A 27,247-nucleotide genomic window follows, 5' to 3' on the forward strand; every position below is an offset into this window, starting at 1 on the left:
TCAAGAGTCGTTCAGTAATAGATGAGGAGGAGGAGGAATAGAGATCTTTCATTTAAATAAATGAATTGTAATGTAATCTGTCTTTCTGTTAACACAAACACATGAGACATACATATGCTGTATACATACAAGCATGCAGTGTCTGACACTGACAGTTACTGAAAAACTGCAGGGGGAGACAGAAACACACTCAACACTGGCTTTCTCTTGGAATTTGAGCAATTATGAACATAACTTTTGACAACTGAACATGGCACAGGTCCCTTTTTTTTAACCATAGTACGGAAAGTATCCGATGGGCATTTATCCAACAGTGCCAAAGAAAATGATAAAGCCTCAATGTCAAATCTAAACTGCGGATACCACTGTGGTTTAGGTCATTAGAGGGAACAGGTAGCTTACATATTTGTGTAAACAACACACAGAACCTAATACCAAAATAGCAACCTCATCTCTTTCAAACTTCATGTGTCACTTTTAATGAAATATACTGTGTAGCACTTTAACCTAACCACTGCAAGGGAATCAGCAGAGGGAATTCTCTCTTCTGATTCTTATTAACCTATTTTTCCAGTCTGACTGAAGATACCTCTCCCACCTTCTCACCTCATGCATCAGGTCTTCATGTTCCTTTTGTGTATTCAAAGTGTTTCTTGCAATCAGAGCCCTGTCCCTGTGGTAATACTGGGGATTTAGAGCAAATTAGATGGAGGCTATACAGTATATGGGTTCCAGTTGTTTGCTCCGATTCGTATACATATATTCTCTTTGGATAGGTTAGTTGATGTGCTTTTTTAAATGTGTAATTTGCAGAAACTGAATTATGTAATTGGCTGAAACAGAATTACACAAAGAGACAGATAAACAGACAGACAGAGACAGACAAAGAGAGGATGTCCAAACAATTGCCATAGCCCTGTTTTCTTTATATATAAACTTTATAATCTGCAGATCTTTCAATATGTCTTGATCCCATCAGCAACAGCCAGTCATTTCAAGTGCTCTTAGTGTAGTACCAGTAAATTGGACCTGCCATTATCCCATTGAGTCCATGGCATGCAGAGCGTGTTCAATAGGCATTTATGTGCTGACCAGAGTAATGCATCAGCATTGGCCCTTCTGAAGCGAAGAGTCAATAAAGGCAACACTGTAATTTCAACATCAATCTTGAGTTAATGAGAAGACACACAGATTTGCTGCTTCTGACCTATGTGAGAGCAGCATAATTAGAAATCCTGCCACTCACTAACTCACTTGCATATGGGCTTTGAGCACCCAGTGAATAGATAATGAAACACACTGACCTCCAAGTGTAAGGGCAGAAATAAATGTAAGTGTTATGGTGTTCTCTACAGTGTCTTCCCCATGTATTAGATTGAAAACAACTGTCTGGATTACATAAATAATGACATACAACTCTAAACTTACAAACTTTTATTTTGCTTATATGTAAATGCGTCAATTCACCTAATGCTTTTTTTATGGCTTATTCGATTCTATTATTGTTGAGAAAATTATTATATAGAAAAAACCGCGTCCGTTTCACCATACCATCAAGGGCTTATTATTTGTATTTGCCTTAGTTGCGCCTCAGTCCGTGCATCTGATGCACTGAGAGCAATCTAAAGACGCGCGTCCTCTGTCCTGTTGTGCACCAACCATCATCACACTGCAGTAAGATGAGGTGGTTCAGTATCAAGCAGCATCTCTCCTAATAACATATTGCTGGGCTATCGCACCTGCAACGGACTGTAAACTTCCACAAACATCATCCAGCGACGAAATCCAAAACGTTAAGAGGATTTACTGTACGTAGTCTATGATGAAAATTATACTTTGGAAAGTGTACGAAATGGTACCTTTATTTTTGGTCGTGGTTCTCCGCATTAGCGCAACTGTCCCACATCCGATGAATGGTGAGTGTAAATACTATGGTGAACATAGTCGCTAGCTAGCAAGACTTTTGAAGAGGTCATACATTCAGCCTAGCCGGTGATATTCTGGCTATATCTCACAGAAAGCAGTTAAGAGTTATGCACCATATGCTCAGACTTTCAGAGTTTCATTGCGATGTATAGATGTTATTTTTCCAAAATGCATGTGGGGTAGTAGTTTCATTTAAGTTAGGGCACTTGTATGCGCCATGTATAATGGAGAGGACTTAATCTAAGCAACTCGCTGAACAAAGACTGCATGCTATTTTCAGCTTTACTTGTAGCCTATCGTCATTAATTAACTATTAACTAGATTGTTACTGTATAGAAATGGTGTCAGGCTGCTCGTTTAGTTTAGCAATAGTATAGGCTACGTTACTAACGTTACTAAAGCATAAAGCAATCATAACAGCCTGTTATAGGTCTCAGCATTGTTTATATCTTTAAGGTTGAAAGACCACACGTTTCTTCATTCGAAGAGTTCATCAACATTTTGTTGTATACCGGTGGAGCGAGTTGAGGTCAAACTAAGCCTCAGCACCACCGTGGAATTGTATTCGAGAAATTGCCTACACGAAGCTGAATATACGTGCGTTTTCCAGCGTGTCATGAGCCACAATAGGCTAAGATGATATGGATATATAAGTAGGCCTATATACAAGTATACTGTATTTTGTGTGTAAAAATAGTGAAGATATACCAACTTCTTTTTTGCCTTGCCTGTGTGTCTAGTTATGAGATGTTCTAACAACACTCCAGTGATTCTCCGAGAAGCCATTGGAATTACTGGCTGAATTGGTTGCGCTCTGTGGACCATTGTTTTATAGGCTTACAGGAACCTTCACAACTTAATTTATTTAGATAAGGATATTTTTCTGTTTAAAAAATGATGTCTGGAGCATGACAGAAGTGTTAAACACTAATCTATGGCTGCCATTCTGAGGGATAATGGGTTAAATTCAGTGTTAGCTGAGATGGGAATACATTCACTGTAACCGTCCGCACTACATATTTAAACTATTACTGCTGGAGGCTTTCCAGCAAGGGAGGTATCTATTTTTTATCAGTATAGTTGTGCATTGATTTCAGCTGGAATCTGAATGTGAATGTTGCAAGAGTGGGGAGTGTTCAATAAGCATTTACCTTAGTACTCATTATATTTTGCCTGTAAAGTCTACCCACATGTCCATATTTTGATTAAAGTAAATGCTGGAATACGTTTCTGAATGAAATGCTTCAGAAAGTAAATTTCATTAAGAGAAAATATACAATTCCATTACAGAGGTGTTTATGGTAATTCAGTCAAAACCTTACATCATAATCTTTTGACATTCTGTAGTTACCATCTGAAACCAAATTGATACAGATACACTGTCTCAATGCTGCACTTTTTACCATGACGACTTCTGGAGATAAATTCAAAATAAACCTTTTCCCCAGTGGAAGGTAACTTTTTACCTCACTGATCTGAGTTCCTGGCTGAAGTGAAACCAGGCTGCTACATAGGCACTTTTAGCCAAAAACAGGTTGATTCAATAAATGAACGCAGGCATATTCATTAGAGATGTTGAAGCATTAAATCATTCTCACGTTGGCAACATGGAACATTCATCCACATGATAAAACAAACTCAGCTAAACCCAGGGTGGGGTAGAGCTTTGGCTCTGAGTCTTTGTGATATATGCAAATGAACATTGAGTTCCCCCCCCCCCCCCCCCCCCTTGGGTTGCAGTGGACTTTTTACCTTCCTCTTTCTAAAAAAGACATCTTCTTCACTGGTTCCCAGCTTGTTCTCCCAAGAGGGAATGCATTTTTGCAAGACCTCGACTCTCCTGGATTTTTCAGGATTTCAAAACAGTGCAATGAAAGAATACATGTATTTTAAGTTCTAAGGTACATCAGCTTTGTAGTGGAGTCCCTCGGAGGATGTGCGGCAACATGAGAAGGCTGGTGATTCTGAAGGAAAACAAATCTGGAAAAGACACTGCTCAAAGATATACAAACAATGTGAAAATGGGAGTGCACATGAACATGCAGATAAGACTGAAACTGATTGAGTGCACAGTCTTTCGTTTCTTTACATTGCAGAGATAGAAATCACACTGCATACTGTGTTTCTAAACTGACTTTAATCTGATATCATGTCAAATCCAGGCAGCGTTTCATGGTGATAATCTTAATCTCACGTCAGGTGATTTAATGAGCATCTATAACAGCATGTTTCCCTTGTCTGACACTGGCTCAGTGGTAAATGTCCCCTTTGTGATAAGGAGATTCATTCTCTCCTCCTGTCTTCTTCATCCTGCACAGGGAAAGTGTGCAAGCCCGTTCTGTGTGGAAATGGGGGAGACTGCCTCAGCTCACTGTCCGGAGAGATTGGTTTGACATGTGAGTATGAGCTCAGCGCCTCTGAATATATTGTTATGTGGAAGTGTTCTTGTGTGATATTGCCAAGATTAAACAGAGGGTTGGAATAGCCAGTGGCAATGAATATGGCTTGTCACGGTCTTGAAGGCCTGGGTGTGTGTTTTACAGTGGGCTATATCTTTAAATAATCAGACAATTCTTCAGTATCTTCACCTTATATCCGGAAAATAGCAATATAGTAATTTCCTAGATATTAACCAGCTTAAACATTGATTTTGCTACATTTCTGCAGCCCTGCAGTTAACAATCAGGTGCCTCTCTCATTTCTTTTCACATACTAATCCCATTAATGTATCACGTAAAAAAATTAAGATAGGTTACACATTTTCATTAACAATAAGTCACATTCAGCCTTCCATAACAATAAAGTCACGGATGATGTGTATTCCCACCAAACTGAATTGATTGAAGGGATATTATGGAGCGCAAACCTCCTCGACAGGGGTAAAACATGGGAGGTCTCATGCCAGTAAACCAAGCTTTGAACTATCCTAGCCTTCTCTAATTTGAGAAGTGAATATGAACTTGTGTTAGGGTCACTGTCCCCTTTTTTGGTGGCCTGTCCCCGGCTGGAGCTGTCCCCGGTTTTCATTGTGACCAACAACAGACCCGGGATGCAAATTAAATAAAGATAGCACAAAAAAACAATGACCAAACGTTCAGTTGCGTACCCTACACAACACAGGCTCAAACAAGCCAGCCAGCAGCCAGTGGGGCAAGCTCTAGCTCACAGCTCAAAGATGTTCTAGAATGGCCGTCTTTCTAGTATTTTGATTGTTGGAATATGCAGCACGAGAGATTGTGTCCATTCATTCATTCAGTCAGCTAGATCTGACAAAAAATCGAGTACAACAAGACAAGATTGCATTGGGATAGGCGATTGGCGAACAGTGTTTCATGTGTCAATGTTTATCATCTGTCTTATATTATTGAACCTATAATATGTACTTTATGTAGCTTATGATGTACAATTTGCAACAATGTGTGTGTCAAGCAGCAGCTATCTGTCGGTCAGGGGTCAGCCACAGCTCAGAGGCGAACTATCGAGGAGCCATGAGAGGAAAGCTAATCGTTCAGACCCCCTTAGAAACATTCCTAAGTACAATCGACTGTACCATGGCATCTAGTGTAGGATAAAGAAATGAACAAACTTGTCAGTTGTCTGAAACTGATGAACCCTTTGTTTCCCATGGAAACAACCCAACATGACATTTAAGTTTGAGTTTATTCATGTGTCAGAATGGCCCAATATTGATGGCTCTAATCTTAGCTTGATTCTTTGGTAAACCTAAATTTTTAAGATTAGATCATTACAATAAATGTATGAACTCTTTTAAACTTTGTTTTATTGATCATTATTGTGGTATGATACTCTCCAGTGTACAACAAACTCACAGATTTCACCATAGTAGGTGATGGTCTGGGTCTTATTGACTTGGTGGAGTATCTAAACACAGACTCCATGCAGGCAGCTGAGGCACTGTCGTGGCAAAGGGTGCCGGCGGAAAGCTGCATGTCAGTCCTTAGGGTGCCCACTGGCCCGTTCATGGGTTTACTGCTCAACACCCACCTCCTAGAGTGGGCACAGAGCCATCCACGCCCATCCACCCTCAGGGGTTGGTGCCACACATTGTGGGAGGAGTCTATGAAGGCAACTGCTGACACATGGCTCTCCACTCAGGAGATCCACAAATGCCAGTCCACCGTAACCATGAGCGACCACCACAGCATGCTCAGCAGCACTCTAGAAGATTAAGTCAAGGAACACAGTTGAATGCAATACTGTGTACACTGCAGAGCCAAATGTGACTTGCAAAAAACACTTTGTGTGTCTGAGTGAGCTTGAGCTGAAGTCCCAAATGAGTCTTTGTAGTGTGTTTAAGGAGAAAGAGCCTTTTTACATAGGAGATCATGCCGTTCCAGACACAGCAGACTCCACACCCCACAACGCATGGTGTCCGCGTCCTGGATCAGCACTAGAAGGGCCCCCTTGTCTTTCAGTGCCCCGGGACTCATGTACACAAAGCTCTCCCTATGGGGCAGAAAAGGCCTGTGCAGCTGCAGGTCATGCTCGAGGGTGTTGTAGACGCGGTGATGAAGCTACAGAGGGTTGCTTGCTCTCGCTGGGAGCTCTGGATGTTGTGACAGTTGAAGCAGAACACATATGACTCATCTGTTACCCTGTCGCCCTGTGATCTTCTGTGAAGCAGCAAGGGAATCTGGACAGACTCTGGGTGTTGTGGTCGACGTTAGATGCCATCTCTGTAGCGGCCATATACAACTGAGTTTTGTATGTGTCGCTGCACTGGAGCTTTTATTTTGGCACTTGTGGGACTGTAGGCAAGTCACGTGAGTAATGGTGTAGGAAATTAATGAGTGGCTATAGGCACCTGAGCACCGGTACGGAAATAGGGGGAGGGGGTGAGCACATTTTTGTTAACCGCTTGTAACCAAACTCAAGGAAACGTATTGACTTAGCAATGTATTGCTACCTTGAACAGAAGTACTTTAGCCCACTTTGGATACTGATTGACTAGTTGGCTAGGTTTTGAGAACTGTTTGAGTACGGATTTATGTTTGTTTTTAATAATAAATAATACTTTATTTAAAGCGCCTTTCATGACACCCAAGGTCACTTCACAAACAGGTTGTTAGAATTACAGTCATCACATAGAAATAAATAAAAATAAGAAAAATAAAAGTCAGTCCATAAGCTATCTTGAAGAAATTAGTTTTAAGTCTGCTTTTAAAGTCAGTAATTGAGTCACAGTCTCTGATGTAGTCTGGCAGTGAATTCCACAACTTGGGGGCGATGTGGCTGAAAGCCCTCTCTCCAGGGTTCTGAGGTTCGCCTTAGGGACATGCAGTAGGCCTGCTAAGGAGGATCTCAGTGAGCGGGCAGGAGTGTAAGATTCCAGGAGGTCAGAGAGGAGCAGGACTTTAAAGTTAATTCGGTAGGCTACTGGAAGCCAGTGCAGTTGCATAAGCAATGGTGTTACATGGCTGATGGATTTAGAGCGTGTTACAATCCTTGCTGCAGAATTCTGGATGAGTTCGAGCCGGTGGAGTAGCTTATTTGGGATTCCAGACAAGATGGAATAACAGTAGTCGAGGCGGGATGTCACATATGCATTCACAAGGACTTCTGCACTCTGCTGGGTGAGCGCTGGGCGAAGCCGTGCAATGTTCCTTAGATGGTAAAAGGCACTTCTTGACATACTGTTTATGTGTATTGTCCAGTATGACACCAAGGCTCTTGACCTGGTTGGAGCAAGGGATGGTGCTGCTATCAACACATATGGTGAAAGGTTCCATCTTAGCAAGAGCTGATTTGGAGCCAACCAGGTAATTTTGTGTCATCCATAAGTTGATGCCATGGAGGCAGGCAGTAAGTACAGCTGGTGGAAGAGTAGCAGTGGGCTTTGTTGAAAGTTAGAGCTGGGTGTCGTCAGCATAACAGTGGAACTGAACACCATGTTGCCTGAGGATAGTGCCAAGTGGGAGGAGGAAGATGATGAACAACAGAGGGCCTAACACAGACCCCTGGGGCACCCCTCTTGTCACAGCAGTACTCTCCCTGGGGGTACGTGAAGGTAGTCCAGGGGGTACGTGAGATTTTTTTAAGATATATTTAAAATTAGCCTCTATTCAAAAATCCTTTAAAAATAATTATTATACGGCTCTTCAGAATGTTCCAAAAGTTCTGTTGATTTGTATCCATATGTGGGTTAAATGTCTACGTTCACAGGTTTGTAATTTCTTGATTTTCACTGCTGCGAAAAGTTTATGACCGCTGCCATTGGCAACAGGTTTTTTGCTTCTAATTCACATCTTTCATTCATTCCGCAAGTATCCTTCCGTAAGTAGTGACGTAACGGAAGGTCACTGAAACTTGAAGTCAGAAGGTGGGTTGGTACGCATTTGTGTGAAAAACTATTTTTTTCTTAGCGGAAATCACGAAATGGCAACAAACTCTTTAAAAAGAGGTATTCTGGAGGAATGTCTTCTATCGTTTTGGCAAGTAACTGTATAATAATCGCATTTTTTTTTCAAGAAAACGTGGGACCTGAACACACACAACTCCTGCTGCACACAGAAGTGCGTTGGCTCTCTCTCGAGGGAGAATACTCAAACGGCTGTTGGAATTACGATCTGAAGTACACACCTTTCTGATTGAGCACAGATCTCCCCATGCCACACAGTTGCAAATATGTGCTATCTGGCAGATATATTCAGCAAACTGAACAAACTGAATATATCTGCAGGGAAAGGACACCAGCATTTTAAAACTGTATGACAAGGTGGGAGGCTTCCTGAAGAAAGCAGAGCTGTGGAGAAGAGCCTCTGCACAGGGGAATATTACCTGCTTTGCTCAGATGGATGATTTTCTCTCTAGTGAGGATGTGGACAGAGCTCCAGTCAAGTTGGACATCGTGGGACATTTGACCAATTTGGTTAAAACATTTATTTTTCAATGTCCTACTTTCCTGATATGGAGGATAAGTCTACACAGCTGGATTGGGTGAAAACCCCATTTCTCTTGTCCGAAGCATGTGGAAGTAAGCTACCTGTCACTAATCTGGAAACACTCCTGGAAGTGTCATCTGACCGTGGCCTCCAGATGAAGTTTGCCACATCCACACTCACACAGGAGCACCCTGACCTGGGAGAGAGCGCTTTGGAGCAGCTACTACCCTTACCCTGCCCTACTACCCACATATTTATGTGAGGCCTCTTTCTCTGCAATGACTGTGATCAAAACAAAGCAGAGAAACAGACTGTGCAGAAGAGCTTGATCACAGCAGTTGCCTCCCTGCCACCAAGACTGACAAAGATTTTCAGTGAAGCACAAGCACAAGTTTCGTACTAAAATGTAATTGCAAACGCACTCAGTTCAATGCAACAATGTTCAATCTTCAGTGGTGACAGTTTAATAAATCAGACAATGATGGCATAGCGCTGTGTATTACATATTTTTTTCAACCAAAAATGCTTTGCACTGGTTAGGGGGTACTTGGCTCAAAAAATATTTCACAGGGGGTACATCACTGAAAAAAGGTTGAGAACCACTGAGCTAGACGTTCCAGCAGAAGATGGTGAGAGATAGTATCGAAGGCTGCACTGAGATCAAGGAGAATCAGAATGGAGATAAGTCCATCATCAGCTGCACAGAGGAGATCATTAGTAATCTTGATCATGACCGTTTCAGTACTATGCATATGACGGAATCCAGATTGGAATGGTTCAAAGAGATCATTGGCCTTCAGGTGATCCTGGAGTTGAGTTGCCACTATCTTCTCAAAAACTTTGGAGAGAAAAGGCAAGTTGGAAATAGGCCTGTAGTTGTTGAAGTTGTCAGAGTCCAGTCCAGGTTTTTTCAACATTTTTGCTCTGTGCCTTTTAATGCTCAAGATTACAATAGTAACAGAACGGCCAACCTCACAACATATAACCATGACTTATGGTCAACAGCACAGCATGGTTTATGAGTGAACTACTGGACCACCCCTTTTGTGTGCATCATGATAAGATTGTGAGTTGGATGGCTGGATTCACATGCTGTTCAGCTCCACTACCATTGAATGATTTATCTGATGGTTTCTGTAGTTTCATAGGAGCAAGCTATGCTAGGACTGTCAAAAGCACAAGCTGGCTAGACAGCAGGGAATTACCATTCCTGAAGTCCAACAACCTTTTGTCCTCTGCTTTGCTTGAGATTTTAGGAAGAAAGGCAGTTGCTAAATGATAGCTGAAAATAGCAACGAGCTGACAGTTGTTTGTTGTGAAAGTGTTGCCCAAAGGCAGCGTGCCATGACACTTATCTGTGCTGAAGTTAAGAAGACTCATCAGTATCATGGCTGCTGGTGCCTCTAAGCACTATAAGGCTTCACAAAGCCTACGCTGGCATCTCTGTATATTTAGGTTTGATGTGTTCATTTTAATTGTTCCAAATGGCATGCTTCCTACCCAAAGAGAAAGCAAATTTTTATTTTGAATAATTGCTGTTTTTCTTATCTTGGTGTGTTTCTTTTCTGAAATAAATGCACAAATACTCATTATCCGCCCATGACAACAGCTCTGGTTTTTCCTAATGGTCATGATTTCCCAAATTCTATGGCTCACTTGTTTGAACAATAACCGACTCCAAGGCATTCTGGCAGTTAACAATGAATCACCACTATGAAAATGATTCAGCCTGGGTCAAGCTGCTCCCAGCTCATTTAGGCAGATCATTTGTGTTCTCAGTGTGCCACACCTTCAGTGTTTAGCAGGTATGTCCTAGTATTCAGTGATGTTGTGAACATCTCTTTGTCACCTGTAGGGCCTTGTCATCCAAACCCTTGTCACAATGGGGGAGTCTGTGAGACCAATGAGGAGCAGAGGGGAGACTCCTTTGTTGGGTATCTGTGCAAATGTCCTCCTGGCTTCGACGGAGTCCTCTGCCAACACAGTAAGGCTTGTGAATATATGGACTAAGAATGCATGTTTTTCACTTTGTGTGACCTTTGGGTTGGTTCTATTTTTGCACGTATTTTTCTTGTTGGGCTGTTGTCTAAACACTTGTGTGGTTAGTTCTTGCTCTGTTCTTGCTTTTGCCTTTTCCAATATCTTCAGTCTACTAGATGTGATAGCAGCACAAACATCTTTTTATGATTCCTAGATCAGGCCAACTCCCACAAGACCTCATAGTTAAAAAAAGGACTTGTGTCTGTAAAATCAATCAGTGTTATCCTATCGGGCCTACAAGACATAAGAAACTGATTCTAGGACAGGGTTTATTAGCATATTGGAGAACTCAGTACTCTTGTGGGCTTGCCCATGATCCAACAGGCCTTGTATCGCTCCCTTACTCCAAAGAATAGCTGATAATCTCACAGAGTATGAATTATGCATTCCTCTCCCCACCAGGGAAAGTGTGCCACATCTATCCAGAGCACGAATGGGGCCCACCGTTACATTTGCATCGGTGACCTTAATTTTCTTCGCTCTCTCTGCCTGCTGTCTTCCGTGGTCTATATTTAATGCAAAGATGCCACAGCCGCTAAAGAAATGTCCTCAGAGGCCAACTGTGTAATAGATTGAACAGCGGCTTCCAGAAAACATGGCAACCCGAGGCCAGGAGTTATGCTTTAATTGAGTTGTTTCATCCAGATTCACGCAGAGTGATGCCCGCCTGATGAAGATCCTTTCCCCACAGCCTGTTGGCTTAGGGAGCCTTTGTCTGCTGGATGAGACATTATGATGAGCTGCGCTCCACACACCAGCAAACACAGAGGCATTCATCTCTGGAGCTACATGGCTACCACATACCCACATGGCTGTAGATGGAGGCTGACTCAATCTTAATGGCTTTGCTCTGCAAGCTCCTGGTGGCATGGCTTAAATAACATTAGAGCCATGTGCACGATGGCAGTAAAGAGAGATACGTTGTGTCTATATCTCTCCTGACATGTGGCTATGATTATCTCTCTTGCCATCCATCAGGGAAGGAAATACACACGCAAATCATACGCCTGCAGCCAGGTAGATATTCTCAGAGAACGCTTTGGTGGGGGATTCATGGATATGTGTTTTACCCTCCATGGGGTAACGTAATTATGTTTGTGAGGGTCAGTACAATCTTGTACAAAGACTGTGGAAGAGGCCGACCGCCGAATGGTAATCGGTTTCAGACAGTCAGGCATAGCTGTGCTAGACCTGACCTTTTTCCTAATGAGAGTAGGAACCAGTGGTAACCAGTGCCCAAGATGTTTTTTTCCCTTGTTAGTGTGTTGTATTTTTGTTTTGTTTTTTTAGGCAGAAGGATGAGCAAAGCAATACATTCAGAAAAGAAATAGAAGCATTTTATTGTTTAAATGTACTTATCAACTCTTCTCAAATCACATTTCTTAACAAACCCTCTGTAAATATGTGATGGTATGGGGCAGATGAGATTGCTTTGCAAGGGAAAAACCTGGGGAAAATGTCAGCTATTGACTACATTAGCACTGTAGAAATGTGCTCAGTTACTGACAAACATTTGGTTTCCAGTGGTATTGTCAATAAAGCATGGGACTACTACAGTGCGTAGTATTCCTCTGCTTTGTTTGGTTTGCAGGATCTGTACATTTGCAGCTGGCAAATATTTACCAGAGAAAATGGACCTCTTGCATTCCACATTTATATTTAGGCAGAATGAGTGTTAGCACATCCTGTTGCTTAGATACAACTGATAAATCTGTGTCTAAGTATATTCATAACATTCACAGTTTGAAGACTCCTCAGCGTCCCACATGTTTTTTTGCGTAACGTCTACATGTCAACTAGACCTACCATAGAATGATTTGCTTGAGGGTGTACGGTATTGAACTCATTCTCAGTGGGAAAGTGATGAGTGAACAAAGGCTAGCTCTCATAGTTGGCAAAGCCTTTAAATAATGAATTAGCCTGACTACTCTAACATTTGTCTCACTGCAAAGATGCCAATATGAATACTACCTGGTCTAACAGTAGCTGATTGCAAACAGTCACCAGTAGCCTCGTATTATGTCCCATCTCACCTTTTGATCCAATGCTCAGCTTTCCCTCACCTGTTTTGTCCTGCTGGGGTTCTGGATGCACTGACAACACCAAATATCCCACAGTTTGTTCCCTGAATAATTCCAAGTAAAAAAATCAATGTAAAGGATAACATTTCAATCTAGTTAATGTTGAATGCCATAGTTACAAGAGAATTAGCGGTTGCCCCCACACAGCAACTATGTCAACTATGCTATTTGGGAATGGGGTGAAGTGGAGTTATCTCTCCTGCCTTAAAGTCACACCTCAGCAAGTGCTAGAATGTCTGCTGAAACATTTAACAGTTCAACCTTCTTCGTATCAACACCTAGCTCCGAAGTGAATGTGTTTCATTAAACACACAAGTGCAGTGCCCGTAGGAATTATGCATTCTGTAGTGTTAGCAGACGTAGGTGTAGCTGTTGGGTAGTGTAATAGCAAGACATATTTGCACTCCACATAGGTACATGTTACACTGAAGTATTATTGTGATGCATGTTTCCTTTTCATTAAGAAATGTTTTTATGTTGTATAGCCTTTTTGGAGATATACCAACAAATAAAGTTTGAGATTATGTAGTGGATGCAGTTGAATATAGATGTTAAAGTTGCTGTCTAAACTATAAACTAAATGTCATAAAGAAAGAAATTATTTAAAATTAAGTTATGGTTGAAATAGGATCACTTCTTTATTGTAAGGGTAAGTGTAGGGTAAGAATGGTCATGCAGTTGGACTCAAATGTAGGTTCATTTTATTGAATGTATGTAGCCTACTGTACTGTAGGCTACTGTATGACTTCGATGATGCTAGCTTTGACAGCCCATTCTCAGACAGATCGTAATCTAATTATGTCCTAACAATGGGAACACAGTTTAAATACTCTGAATGGAGATGGCGTTACTATCCCCCACCCGAATTCAGTGCAGGACTGGGAGGATAACATGACGACGTGGGCCCAACATAACTTACAGCGAGATTTGCGCGTATTTCGTGGACTCCATAGCAACAGACGGGAAAGCAATGGATTTTAAATCTGAAAGCCTCCGAGGCTTATCAATAAGCTACCATTTGTAAACGATAAAATAGAAATATCTCGCGAACTATGAATTCAGAGAGAGAGTTGTATAGAGTAAAATTCATGCGTTTTGCATATGCCATGAATAAGTGCTGTAATCACAGTTACATTTCAACCATGCTTATGAAATGAGTTTGCCAAGTTGTAAGTCAAATAAGTGCAGAAATGTACTGTAAAAATACGCTATACTAATAAACAATATGAATATTTTGATGGATTACTATTCCCTGTCTGTTAGATGTCTGTACAACTCTAGACATTACTTTGAAACTTAATATAAAGAAGCTTATATAAACGAATAGATAAAATCAATCACTGTCTTAAGATTACCTGAGCAAAAGTCTGTATCTGTTCACCAAGAAGAATTTGAATGCGGACCTCCTTATCGTATCCAACGCTATTCTGAACTTTGAGTGAAGGCAGGATAGTTTTAATACCGCTAATATTGTTTGTGACGTAATTTGTGACGTCATTTCGGTGCTACGGGAAACGATAACCCATTAGTGCCTACGGGAAACGGTAAAATACAAATATCTCGCGAACTAAGAATTCAAAAATCTTCAAAATCAAGGATGCACAGGTTCATGACATGCGTAAGCTACTTGCGAAATCTCATAACTGACGTAACTACCGTCAGGGAGATACGCCCTAGACGGACAGACTGACACACAGAGATTTCTGGATTTATAGATAGATGAATTAATCATGCTATGCATGTTTGGACAGTTGACATCCAAAAAGAATCCTATGCCAGATGGGCTATATGAATCTCAATAAAAATAACATTAGATTTTCATGGAATCTAAGAGAGCAAAATCTCAGGCTACCCTTATTATGACCGCCGCGCGACAGCGCAAGTTTTTTTTTTTTTTGCCGATTTTCTGTCAACGATTCCCGGGACACTGAAACACCGGGGTGCACGAAATTTGGTGGGCATGTAGCCCCACTATATTAGCGTGGAACCATTGATTTTCGTTTTGATCCGTTGCACCCCCGTCGGACTGGACCCGTTTTAAAGAGGGTGGGGCGATTCAGTTTTCTGTGAATAAGTCGAAAAAAGGAGGACCACATTTTTTTTGTAGGTTGGTCTTAAGAGGCCACGTCAACCATTCCACTACCACTTATTTCATGTATAGCGCCACCTAGTTACAAATGAAAAAGCAAAAATGGAGTGTTGTTAATTGTAAGTTGACAAGGTCAGAACTGCACGAAATCAAATGTGTGGGATCATTATGACACCTTCTGACTGCACGTTAAGTTTCGTGGAATTCCGTTCACGGGGGGGGGCATGCAATAAATTGATTGATATGGTTGTACACCAACTGGCCTGTAGGTGGCGCGACGCAGTTTTCTTCGAATATCCCGAGAACCGTAGGGCCTTGGAGGGCCAAATTGTTCTTGTATGTTTGTGTTAAGGGGCCATGTCAACCCATACCATAACCAGTCATTACATGTATTGCGCCACCTAGTTAAAAATTAAAAAGCAAAAATGAGGTGTTTTAATCGAATATATGTCAAAGTGCTCGAAAAATTACCAAATTTGCCAGGGACATCAAGCCTGTAACCGTCCATCTTCCATGGATGGAGCAAAATGGCTCTGTAGCGCCCCCTAGAACATTGCAAAAAACCCTGCGCATTGGGGTTATTTTGGCGTAGCTTGACGGAATTCGGTACACGTCTTCATAATGCTTGGACGCACCAAAAAGTCTCGTCACGCCATGGTGGCAGGTCCACAGGAAGTTGGCCATTTTGAGTGGAAGATGCGTTTTGACGGCGTTTGCACACCTCACATCTGATCGAACTCCTCCGACAGATTTAATGGTAACGCCTTGAAATATGTGGTCAGGTTACTCTTCAGCCATGGGCGACTAAAAGTTATATTGGATTTTCTCATTAGTCGGAAGGTGTGGGCGTGGCAGACCCTCAAACTTTGCCAACTTGCCATTGCTTGCCACAAAACACAAAGTCTCTTATAACTCTTGCGAACATTGTTTGATCCAGAGAAAATGTCTTAGGGTGGACGCTGGCCCAAACCTGTACATATGCCTGTACATATGCCTGACTGATATCACCTATAGCGCCACCTGTTGGTGGTTGGAAACTTCACTTTGTTTCCACACCTCTTTATGTGACCTGTTTTAACAAACTACATTGAAAAGAAAAATATACCAAAACAATCCACAAAAAAGTAGTACACAAAACATTACATTACCAAATCATCAAAAATCTATCACAAATAATTCCTATAATACATAAAAATGAAACACAAACCAATTTACACACACAAAACACATAAAAACACACAAACACACTGACAACCATGACTCATTCTGTGCCAAAACCTACTGAACAGTTCGCCGGTCATATTTTGTAACGCTTTGCGTTACGTCTAGTTTACAATACAACAGTGTTTGAAGGGATGTGAAAGGCCATTTTAAACAGGTCTGACTATTACAGCTACAATTATGTTTCAGCAAACTTAACCTTTTAAACAACGGAAGAAGCACTACCGTTTATTCTTTATAAAACTGTTTAGAACCCACAACGATATTGCCATCTTTTTACATTGTAATCTCGTCTGACGCTTTCAGTTTAAAGGGATTGCGTGACAATGCGGTTGGTTGTCTTTAACCAAACCTTTTGTTTTAAAAAACATCATCCTGACAAATCCATGTTTTAAGAAGCTGATGATTGTGTTGCAGTAGAAAGCCCAGTGCAGCAAATGAATCAGAGGCGTCTTCCAGCCGTGGCTGCATGCCCTGCCCTCTGCTGGCTTGTTACAGGATGGCATCTCCCACAGGGTGGGGGGTGGGGAGTGTGTTGTGGAAGATTCAAGGCTATGACGGCTCACATTGTGGGCCTGGTGGAGAAGAGAAAACGTTGCCATCGCTGGTCCCTGTGATTTCAGCATGAGTGACCCCACAACTTCCCTTCCATAACAAGTCTCTGGAGTTTTTCCACTCCGCTCCCCTCCCCCCCAAATCTCAGGAAGTTAAGAGTTGCAGTTTGTGGCTTCCCGCAACATCCAGGCAGATTCCTATGAACGGCCCCCATGGCAGTGGAAGGATATGCTTCAAAGCGGTTTTACCCCGCTGAAGTCAAGCGTTAGTTGGTCATCCCAGGCTCGTGAGACAGGATCTTCTCAGCACGCACTAAGCATCCTCATGAATCACACATGACAGCCGTCTACCGAGGACCCCCTTCAGAGCCACAAGTCTGTTTCTCTTCCTCTCCGACAGAGACAAATGAGACCAAACTGACACAGTTTGGGCGGCGAGAGAAACATATAGAGACACTACAAAAAGCTAAGTGGCAGGGGATTGCCAGTTATTGTGCTAGAGTAGCCCCAGGGCTAAAAACAAGAACCCACATATACCTAGAACCATGCCGAGTGTATGTGTTAATTGCCTGGTTTGGAGTACATAAAATGTCATGATGTGTCTGTGTGGAGCTGTAGCAGCTTTCAAGTGAAGTCTTTTGCTGTAATTGGCAGCCTGGTTGCACTGCTAGCCTGGAGAGATGTGATCAAGGCTGTGAGGGAGTTTTTGAGTGTCAACAGCCAAGTCTACGCAAAATCATCTGTGTTTTTGTGTGGCCAGAAGTTAGTTCTTGGACCTACTATGAGTAAGCCAATGCATGCATGCTTTGTCATTGGAAATGTTTGAATGTAGTGTTTTTTTGTTCTGCAGATATAAATGAGTGTGCAAAAAAAACTTGCAAAAATGGAGGAATCTGTACAGATTTGGAGGCTAACTACACCTGCAAATGCCCTGGAGAATTCATGGGCAGGAACTGTCAGTACAGTAAGTTCTGTATCTAAATATACTAATTTAATACCTCTTTCAAACGGAGATCTCTTACTTTGCATGCCATTTATTTTCCTTTTGATTCACTTGAAAGACCATTTCATCTTCTTCCCATTGTAAAGACATTACTCATTCTGCAGGGAACTGTCAGAGGAATGTCACTGTTCACTGGCTACATGACTCAGAAAGAGCTGCAGTCAGCGAGTTGGAGAGTGTTCAGATGAAACCATGCAAAACATCAGTGCGGTGCAGTACGGTACATCTGATTGCCAAACCGTGTCCTCTAAATTACCTGAAATATTTAATTCCCTTTTTTTTAACCAGCGGAATGTATCTTCACCATGTACTACATTTCCTATAGAGTGTTATTAAAAATCAATTCCACTTTGTAGCTTTTAAAACTGTGTTTTTAAAGATGAGACGCATACCAGACCATGTCTTTTCTGTAGAAACATTTCTTGGTGATAACATTTGCGGGGGGAATTAAATAGGATGGTGCAATCTGAAGCTTAACACATCCACACAAGCTCACAATTAAATTAGTCCCAGATTGGAAGCATGCTCTTTCTGTTACGTGTTTTTCTGAAGAGAGTATTTAAAGTTGCCAACCTGGCAGGGAGTGGTGTTGCGATGCTTTCCAAGCAGGGTAGCCGGAGCTCCTTGAGAGCGAGCCTCAAGGGACTCTTCCCCTCCAAGTCCCAGACGTCTCTGTGCCTCGACTTAGGAGATGCTCAAAACTCTCCACCTGACAGAAAGACTGAGCAAACAGACGGCGATTCGAGTTGCATCTGGATAAATGAGAACGAGGTAAACAGAAGGAAAGATACGTTCGCAAGTGAAGATGGCGTGTCGATCGATAGCAGAGACACCACACCCTCCAAAACCGAATGCAGGGATGCAAACCTGTCGCTGTGTAGCCGCTGCAGGCAAACATCCTTCATAGAGGAAAGCAAGGATGCAGGTTTCAACAGGTCAGGTTATCCTGACACGCTGGATGAGGGCAAGGTGGCAAAAGACTCCAAGTCAGGGTCTGATACTGTATCAGTGACCGGGACGATTGACAGCCGAATCGACGATCTCTCACCAGTCAAGGCCAAGCCATGTTGTGGTATATGGAGATATTCTTTTGGTGTATCAATGTTGATTTCACTCTCACCTTGTCCTCTCTCTCTCCCCCTCCCCCTGCATCCCACTGTCTTTTTGTATATCTCTTTTTATCTATCTTCACACGTTACTTTTATCGTTGTTTTTCTTGTTTTGTCCTTCTTCCCCACCCCTCATCCTAATGTGTCCATGTATGTGTGTATGCTAATGAACGAATATTGGTCTTACCTAGAATGCTCTGGACCTCTGGGTATGGAGGGTGGCATCATCTCAAACCAGCAGATAACGGCCTCATCTACCCAGCGAGCCGTGTTTGGCCTACAGAAGTGGTACCCTTACTTCGCCCGCCTCAATAGGAAGGGGTTAGTGAACGCTTGGAGTGCTTCTGAGAGCGATCACTGGCCATGGATTCAGGTAAGCTCTCTGTGGATAATAGGGTGCTCGGGTCACATGCTGTGTCCCAACTTTTGTTACTTTAGTCCACATACATTTATATTTCAGAATGCTGTTGGTACACCGTCTTTTTGGTGGTTTCAGCTGCTCTCTACCCATTGTGTAAAATGCAATAAGGGTCGGATAATAAATCTTTCATATGAGTTTTGTCACATATAAAACACAACTAACAATATTTATGATGACATTAGAATGCCAGGTGCCAAAAACACCAATATTTTTTTTTTCAGGGAAGTTGTAATGTTGCAAACCATTTCCATGAGTCACTGGTTTATATTTGAGTACAAATAGCATCAAAACGTTGCCTTGTTCAGGTGGGATTGGACCAAATCTGATTAGCAGACACAGAGCGAACAGTGTGACAGGACTCTGATGTCCTTTGCACACATAATGAGTAAATTGGCCAGCGTTTATCTAAAGCCTTACTACCACGAGCTACACACACAAAACCACCAGTGTCAGTGTTGTTGATTTGCCTGGGTGTGTTGCTGTGAGCTTGCTTTGAGATCCAGCTGGATTGATGTCAGGGGATGTACAGCGGCATGTCCGAGACTAAATAGCTGGTTATCTGGTTTGTATTCACATGTTTTATGTAATACTTTGTACGGTCTGTACTCTATTAAATTGCAGAAAAACGTATATCATAAGGTCATCCTGCATATTCACCTGAGGTGGTAAAACATCACAAATTTATACCAGCAAGCTAACCTAACTGGAGCATATATTCAAGACTAAAAATAGGTTAATTTGCTGTACTGTATGTTAACTCTGCTAGGACTGACTGTCAGAATAATGGAAATTACTTTTGACAATGATAAAATAATTGCTTTGAGCTGTGTAGTGTGAACAAATCAAGGAAAGAGCCCATTGTTTCATTTTTGTGTTCAGTATCAGTTTGTCTTTCTCATACAGACACATATTTACATTTAAGTGTGTCATTTTCTGCGTATGAGGTACAGAAATCCTCATCCGGATTTGTCTATCACTGTTTTCCAGTAATTCTGGATACATGATTGCATACAGGATTTTAATTAACTCATACAGCATTACGACAAACATACCTTAGGAGCACAAGTGCAATTGCTTCTCCGATTTCAAAGAGCATCAGTCATCACTAATCAGTCCTGTCCTTACTGTGTTTAGATAAATCTGCTGAGAAGGATGAGGATCACGGGTCTAATAACGCAAGGAGCTAAGAGGATGGGCAAACCGGAGTATGTGAAGGCCTACAAGGTGGCCTTCAGTGAGGATGGAGAGATCTGGAGCATGTTTATTGACAGGGGATCAGATGGGGACATGGTGAGCATGGTGTCCTTTAAGAGGGACGTTTTCTGTCCTTCTGTCCTTCATGTCCTCTGTGAAATCCTGCTGGCTTGGAACATTTTGTATGGGACCTTTTTGATCTGAGAGATGAAATGGGGGCACAATTTTCTAAAGTTCTTTGACAATTATCCATACATGAGGTCCTCTGCTAATGAAGTGTTCATCACATACGTATTTTGTATATCTAGGGTTAGACATAGACATGCTCAGTAGGTGAAAACCAGTCTTTTTGAACTTTATTCTAATTCTGCTGTGTTATTCAGAAGAGCATATTATTGAATGTAGTATAGCAATAAACTCGGTTTTATACGAAATATATTGTTGTAACACAAATCTAGATATGTTCCTACCTACAGTATAGTTATCACCTATATGTATAGTATAGTTATCAACTACCTTTACTTGACTACAGTGAAGTTGCTGTGTTTTGCATAACTTATGCATCCCCCCCCCCCAGGAATTCAAAGGAAATATTGATAATAACTCCCCTTCCGCCATCTCCTTCACACCACCAATTGAAGCGCAATACATCCGCATTTACCCACAAGTCTGCAGGGGACACTGCACCCTTCGCATGGAGCTCCTGGGCTGCGAACTCACAGGTCAGTCGCAGGCTCCTCCTTCAAGGACCACATTTGAAAGCAGGAGACAGTAGGTACAGCCCTTACCCCACTGTCTTTTTCATTCTAATACCAGGATGCTCTGAGCCAATGGGGATGAAAACTGGACACATCCAAGACTTCCAGGTCAGCTCCTCCAGTGTCTTCCAGACGCTGAACATGGACAGTTTCTCCTGGGGCCCAGGGAAGGCCCGCCTGGACAAACAGGGCAAGGTTAATGCATGGGCATCTGCAGCCAATGACCAGTCACAATGGCTACAAGTAAGCAAGATGATATTCTTCATATGTCCTCTAAATGATTCTAATATAAATAACACATGCAGAAATCAATTCTATTGAGCATTCTGCTGTCTGTGTCTCTGCCTAACTGTGGAGTTAAGTGAATTGTATTGTGTTGATTGAGAAGATGAAGGCCCTGGGATGAATCTGAGAATAGTGAGGGAGATGTCCTCAGATACGGTGGGAAGAGGAAATATTTAAGGCAGCAATGAGGAGTTCTGCTCAAAAACTAAACAAAAATGTCATTTAGCTTTTCTTCCATTTTTGCAGGGTATTCCAGCCCGGTACACAGAACTTCATAGGGTATATCCTGGATGGGTAGTGGGAAACACACAGGTGTTTATCTGTACTTCACATGACCATTTGTTATCAAAATGAATTTGAGGATGGTACCAAAACTGGTTGCCTATAAAACCATACCTCAAAAAGTGTCAAATTGTTGCATAGTGTCACTTTAAAGGGTGGTGTTGTGTATATTTAAAGTGTTAATGCAGAGACATGTGTGAGGAATTACCTAAGTTTCCGTTCCAGCTGACCATTCCGCAATGCCAAGCATACAGTATATATGGATGGGTTGACCACATGTTCAATCATTACAGAGATGACCTTCCTTTGCCATCCTGTTTTGGCCATCCTCTTAACTCAGATAGGGAGTGATACATTCCATTTTTCTCAACCATTAAATGGCATAGACAGTGAGGCATTTTCAGTCAACAAACAAAACCTAGCTAAATTAGATCTTAATAGGGTTTCACTAATGAGACAGTTCCCTTTGAAACACGAGGCCTGCTGTTGTAAAACATCACTTGTTGGGTTGCTTAAGAACTGCAGACCGGCTGAACATTAATCATCAGCGTATCTATTTTTCCATGCTCTAATGCACATGAAACATGAAGCATTTCTCCTGGATAAAAGCATGGACGTTCTGAAAAGAACCAATTGAATGGCAATTCCAAAGCCGCCATTATTCACACAGTTATGTACAAAAATAAAGCAGTGAAGTGCAAATCTACTTAGGCGCCTCACATTCCCTAATCTTCGGAGGTCTTCCTAGGACAAGCATCCTGAGATCACCAGTGTTCATTCTCTTCTTTGTGGCACATTCAAAAGCATGAAACAACGCTAGTCAACATGGTTTGTTTACATTTGACAAAGAACAATTGGCATCTTCTGATCTTTTCACTTTGCTGTTGTTGTAACTGGTATTTACACACTTTGTCCATTGGCAGTCATTTGAAATAGTTATCCTTTTATCTCTTATTTGAAAATGGGCTTCAATAGAATACTTCTTCAAAAGAATCCTTCTTAGTACTGGATTTATATCGCTAACATGAACAACATCTCTTTCCTTCTTTCCCTTTTTTTGCTAAGTTGTATTCCCCCTTTCTCAATCTTGGTTTGTATGTATTTGTAAGTAAATGTGAGTGTAAGTAAACGTCCATTGCCTAAGGCTTTGCTGTTCCCCTCAGGTGGACATGTTGCTCCCCACTAAAGTGACTGGCATCATCACCCAGGGTGCCAAGGACTTTGGCCGTGTGCAGTTTGTGGGCTCCTACAAGTTGGCTTTCAGCAACGACGGTGAGAAATGGATAATGTACCAGGACGAATCACAACAGAAGGACAAGGTAATGTCTTCCATTTGATTAGCGAACTAAAACTAACTAATTCCTAAATGTTTGCTTTTTTTGTTTAGGAGTCAATTTTCACACCCTCCACACCGTCACATTTGTCAGGCTTCAGTCTCCTGTTTTGGGGTGGTTGCATATCATTTTTAGCATCACTAATTAAAAGGCACAGAACTGTTTCAGTAAGTGTTGCGTTTAGCAGTCTGACAGGGGGTATGAATCTTTCTGTCGCACAGCAAATCTCTATACCCTGCAGATTGGACAGGGAGAAGAAGTGCAATGAAGTGAAGAATTAAATTCAGAATTGTTAGTGCTCTATAAATACAGCACCTCTCCGCTTCATCACGAGTGAGAGGAGGGGAGATCAGCTGAGCTGGGCTTTGAAGAATATTTACGCCCATCAGCAGTTTTTTGACAGGCCCTTTTCTCTCCACCTTTGCCAGGAAGTTATCACTTCTGTTCTTCTCTGGCAGGAGGCCTGCACACACAGTATAAGCTGATGTGACAAAAGCTTATCAGAGAAACACTTCACCAGAAACAGCAGTCAAGCATGACTTTGCCTGCGGAAAGCTGCAGATTTTTTCTTTGCACCTCAGGCCGCACCTAAGAAAAGTGTGGTCTTCAGCCCATAAGCAGAAGGGTGTAGCCTGAGGTGGAAATGAATGTGCAGATTGAGATTTTCATTAAGATTCTTTTTTTGCTGAAAATCATTATCAAAGTCTATTCACTATTTTAAAATAGGTGAACTTCAGGTATAATTGGGTCTTCCATTAATTTTTCATCACAGTCTAGACAAGTCAACACAGAAAGGTGTATCATTTATATCTCAAGGCACCACTATTTTGTATTTTTCTGTTATATTTCACAAATGCTCATTTTAATTGCGAATAGGATTGTACTGTTCTTGAAGGCTACTGAGCACATTTTTTGAGATTATGCTTCACTGTATATATTTGCATGATTGAAACATCATCCATTATTAATATTGCACATGTCCAGGGGTTTCAATACAGAGCATACAAGCTACTAGCAAAGAGCAGAGCCGTTGTCATGGCAACAGAGACATTTATGTATCGATTGAACTGTCGTGCTTCCGACCTATTGAATTCCAAATATGTTTCAAGGTGATGTTTGGGAGTTAATGGCGGTGTCCTGTCAAATCAAAAGATAAGCAGGGTGCCTTTAATGATCACAAAATAGCCGCATTCACCTCTAAAGGAGTCATCGGTTCCCTCTCTGTTTACTGCTTATGGCCATCTCTGTGGATCAGCAGTGATTTGTGTCCTGTTATTGACGTACAGTTTGTGTGCAGTGTAGTTCTTCACCTTCCCATTAAAATTCAGGAGGTCTGCATCTGCAGGCGATGGGCTGTGCTTACTTGATTGGGTGTTGTGTTGTGTTGTGTTGTGTTGTGTTGTGTTTGGTATTTGTCTTTTTTAATTGTGGCAGTTGAGAAATGTTTTGAAACATGTTTACATGGCACTTGTCGTTTGGCTTGCCTGGGATGCAAACAAAAGCTAATTTGGTGGGTGTATCCAAGAGAACAAAAACTGATTTGGTGCAGGTTCTCTGTTTATCCAAAAGAAAAATGAAATGTTATTTTATTGGATATTCTAATTCTACAGTTATTATTTTAACTGGAACTGTAGTTCTATAACACTATTGCGACGGACAGTATAGTTAAAGTATTTGTCTTAAGCAATTTACAGAACATTAACTCGAAAACATGTAATAATATTAGTACTAATATTAGTAATAATAACCATAATAATATATACATTTGTATTATTACCATTATATTTATAAAGGATGCCTCAAATTAATTAATGAATTACACAGGTGATGTTTTAAAATGTGAGTTGACGACAGTGTTATTTCTTTACTGTTTTGTATACCCCTAAAAAGCTGTCCAGTTGGTTAAAATCTTATTTTTCTTGAGGAGGTAAATGGCTATATCAAACACGATGTGATCAGACTGGAAAATGGAAGCTTTTGCTCTGACAAAACCGTTATCCGAACAAAAAACATCCATTTCCCTGAGAAAACTGAAAGGCATACGATGTTTATTTGGCCTACAAAGTCATACTATATATAAGTATAATATTTTGATGACAAATACATATGTAATACAGAATGTATTTACGGCAAAATCATCATGGTGTCATCGTTTCAAATGGCTACATCTAATGAGCTTTTGCGACACTGGACTCATTTTGTTGGGATGCCCCGTATATTGATATTTTGGGAAACTCTCAAGGGCAGCAAAATCAAGAAGAGACTGTACTAATTTATGATCAAGAAGCGACCATACTAATTTATGAACAAAAAGACCGTACTAATTCATGCTTTATGCAATAAAACATTTACTCTGAATTCAATTAGTCTGAAACATTCTTGCACAAGGTGGTATTTATGTCCTACCCACACTTAAATATAGACAAATAATATTTGCTACTTTGTGAATGCAAGAATGTTTCCCACTGGTTTATTAGAGTTGAAGTGTATTGGAGTTGTCACATTGTAGGCTAATGCTCAAAAGATAATCAATAGTTTGGACAGAATGTGAAGAACAGTCTTCTTTTGTATTGGTGTATTGTCCTAATTCAAATCTGTTCCACAGTAACTCTCACAGTAAGTAATATGTTTAATAAGATTCTATAATATAACTGAATTATAACTGTTAAACATGTATTATTATTCTCCTGTCCTTCCAACCTAGGGAAAGGGTTTTTGGAGAAAGAGAAGAGAGAAAAGGAGTGGAGATAGGCCAAAGAATATAATTGCGTGGCGGTGGCTCATTTTCATGCTGGGTGACCTCTTAACTAGGCCCAGGGTGCTTTATTAAGTGTGCCGCCTCCCAGCTGTGGGAGAGCTGAAGGCTGGCCAGTCTGAGGCATGCTGATGAAGGTCAGCGCCTACGCTTGGAGTCCCAGGGAAACGTGTGATCCCATGTCCTTGTCCACTCCTGCTGACCCCCAATACTCTCTCTCTCGAACCACCATCTCCCCCCACCCCACACACACACCTTAAAGCACACACCTGCACACCCAGATGGTCTCAAAGTCAATCACCCACTATAGTGCATGCGTACACAAACATACATACCGATGCAAATCACACACACACACACACACATACACACACACACACACACATACTGTCTTCCCAAATCCAGATTTTTCTGCTTGTTTGGTGCATTGGAGATGTAGAGATGGGCTAAAACTTCCACTGATTAGTGGATTTTTTTGTAATAAAGAAAAGGGCATAGCCTGTAGTGTAAAACATGTTGAAATTATATAGATCTAACTGCAGCTGCAAATATTGTCATATAGTGAAACTTCAACTGTTGTTGTTGACTTTGTGTTGTCTGTCTTTGTCCTTAACAGATTTTCCAAGGTAACTTTGACAATGAAACACACAGAAAGAATGCGATGGACCCACCCATCTATGCCAGGTTTATCCGGATCATTCCATGGACGTGGTACGGTCGAATTTCACTACGAACGGAACTGCTTGGTTGCACGGAGGAGGAGGAGTGAGCTGCTTCTGTTCTTCATCCAGAGACTGTTAAAAAGACTTTGTAACCGTGGTCTTCAGTGGTTGTCTATTCAGACATTTATTCAGATGTGATCTTTTGTTTGTTCTTCTCTCACGTAATTTAATTAGATAGTACGCTCCAGGTTTTTAATTAATGTTTTGAAAGGCTTTGATGGTGTGAATCTTGTCTGTTCTGAGTGATTCACTTTTACTGATACGATAGTCACAGTTGGGCTCACAATACCTGAAAACCCTGTCATTTCCTTTTGAGATCTTTTTGTCTGTTTTGTCAGCTAATTTGGTGTTGAAGGAACACATTGTCAGGCATTGATAGCGTGACACAGTGCTTCTATGCCATCCACTCTAAATTGAAATGGTACAATTGAGTTTAAGAACATGCTTAAAAGAGTGTTTACCATAAGTTGTATTTTCATACTATTAGGTGATGTTTTTGTAACTTGTGTATGTTTAATTCCATCACAGAAGGACAACTGGTTCATTACTATCAATATAGTATTTGAATGTG

The 27,247-nt window shown here is 41.3% G+C and overlaps 1 protein-coding gene across 1 annotated transcript; it reads left to right on the forward strand.

The window, feature by feature from the left end:
• Positions 1 to 1,819: 1,819 nt before the first annotated feature.
• On the forward strand, positions 1,820 to 26,723 carry edil3b (EGF-like repeats and discoidin I-like domains 3b; the record flags this gene model as incomplete). Its single annotated transcript, XM_080847945.1, has 10 exons — positions 1,820 to 1,916; positions 4,245 to 4,322; positions 10,645 to 10,812; positions 17,664 to 17,777; positions 19,117 to 19,298; positions 20,481 to 20,636; positions 21,118 to 21,262; positions 21,357 to 21,541; positions 23,029 to 23,184; positions 26,571 to 26,723. 10 exons carry the CDS (start codon positions 1,820 to 1,822, stop codon positions 26,721 to 26,723), a joined length of 1,434 nt encoding a protein of 477 aa, XP_080704071.1.
• Positions 26,724 to 27,247: the final 524 nt, after the last annotated feature.

This window comes from Sprattus sprattus (genome assembly GCF_963457725.1).
Source record: "Sprattus sprattus genome assembly, chromosome: 11".
Classification (NCBI taxonomy): domain Eukaryota; kingdom Metazoa; phylum Chordata; class Actinopteri; order Clupeiformes; family Clupeidae; genus Sprattus; species Sprattus sprattus.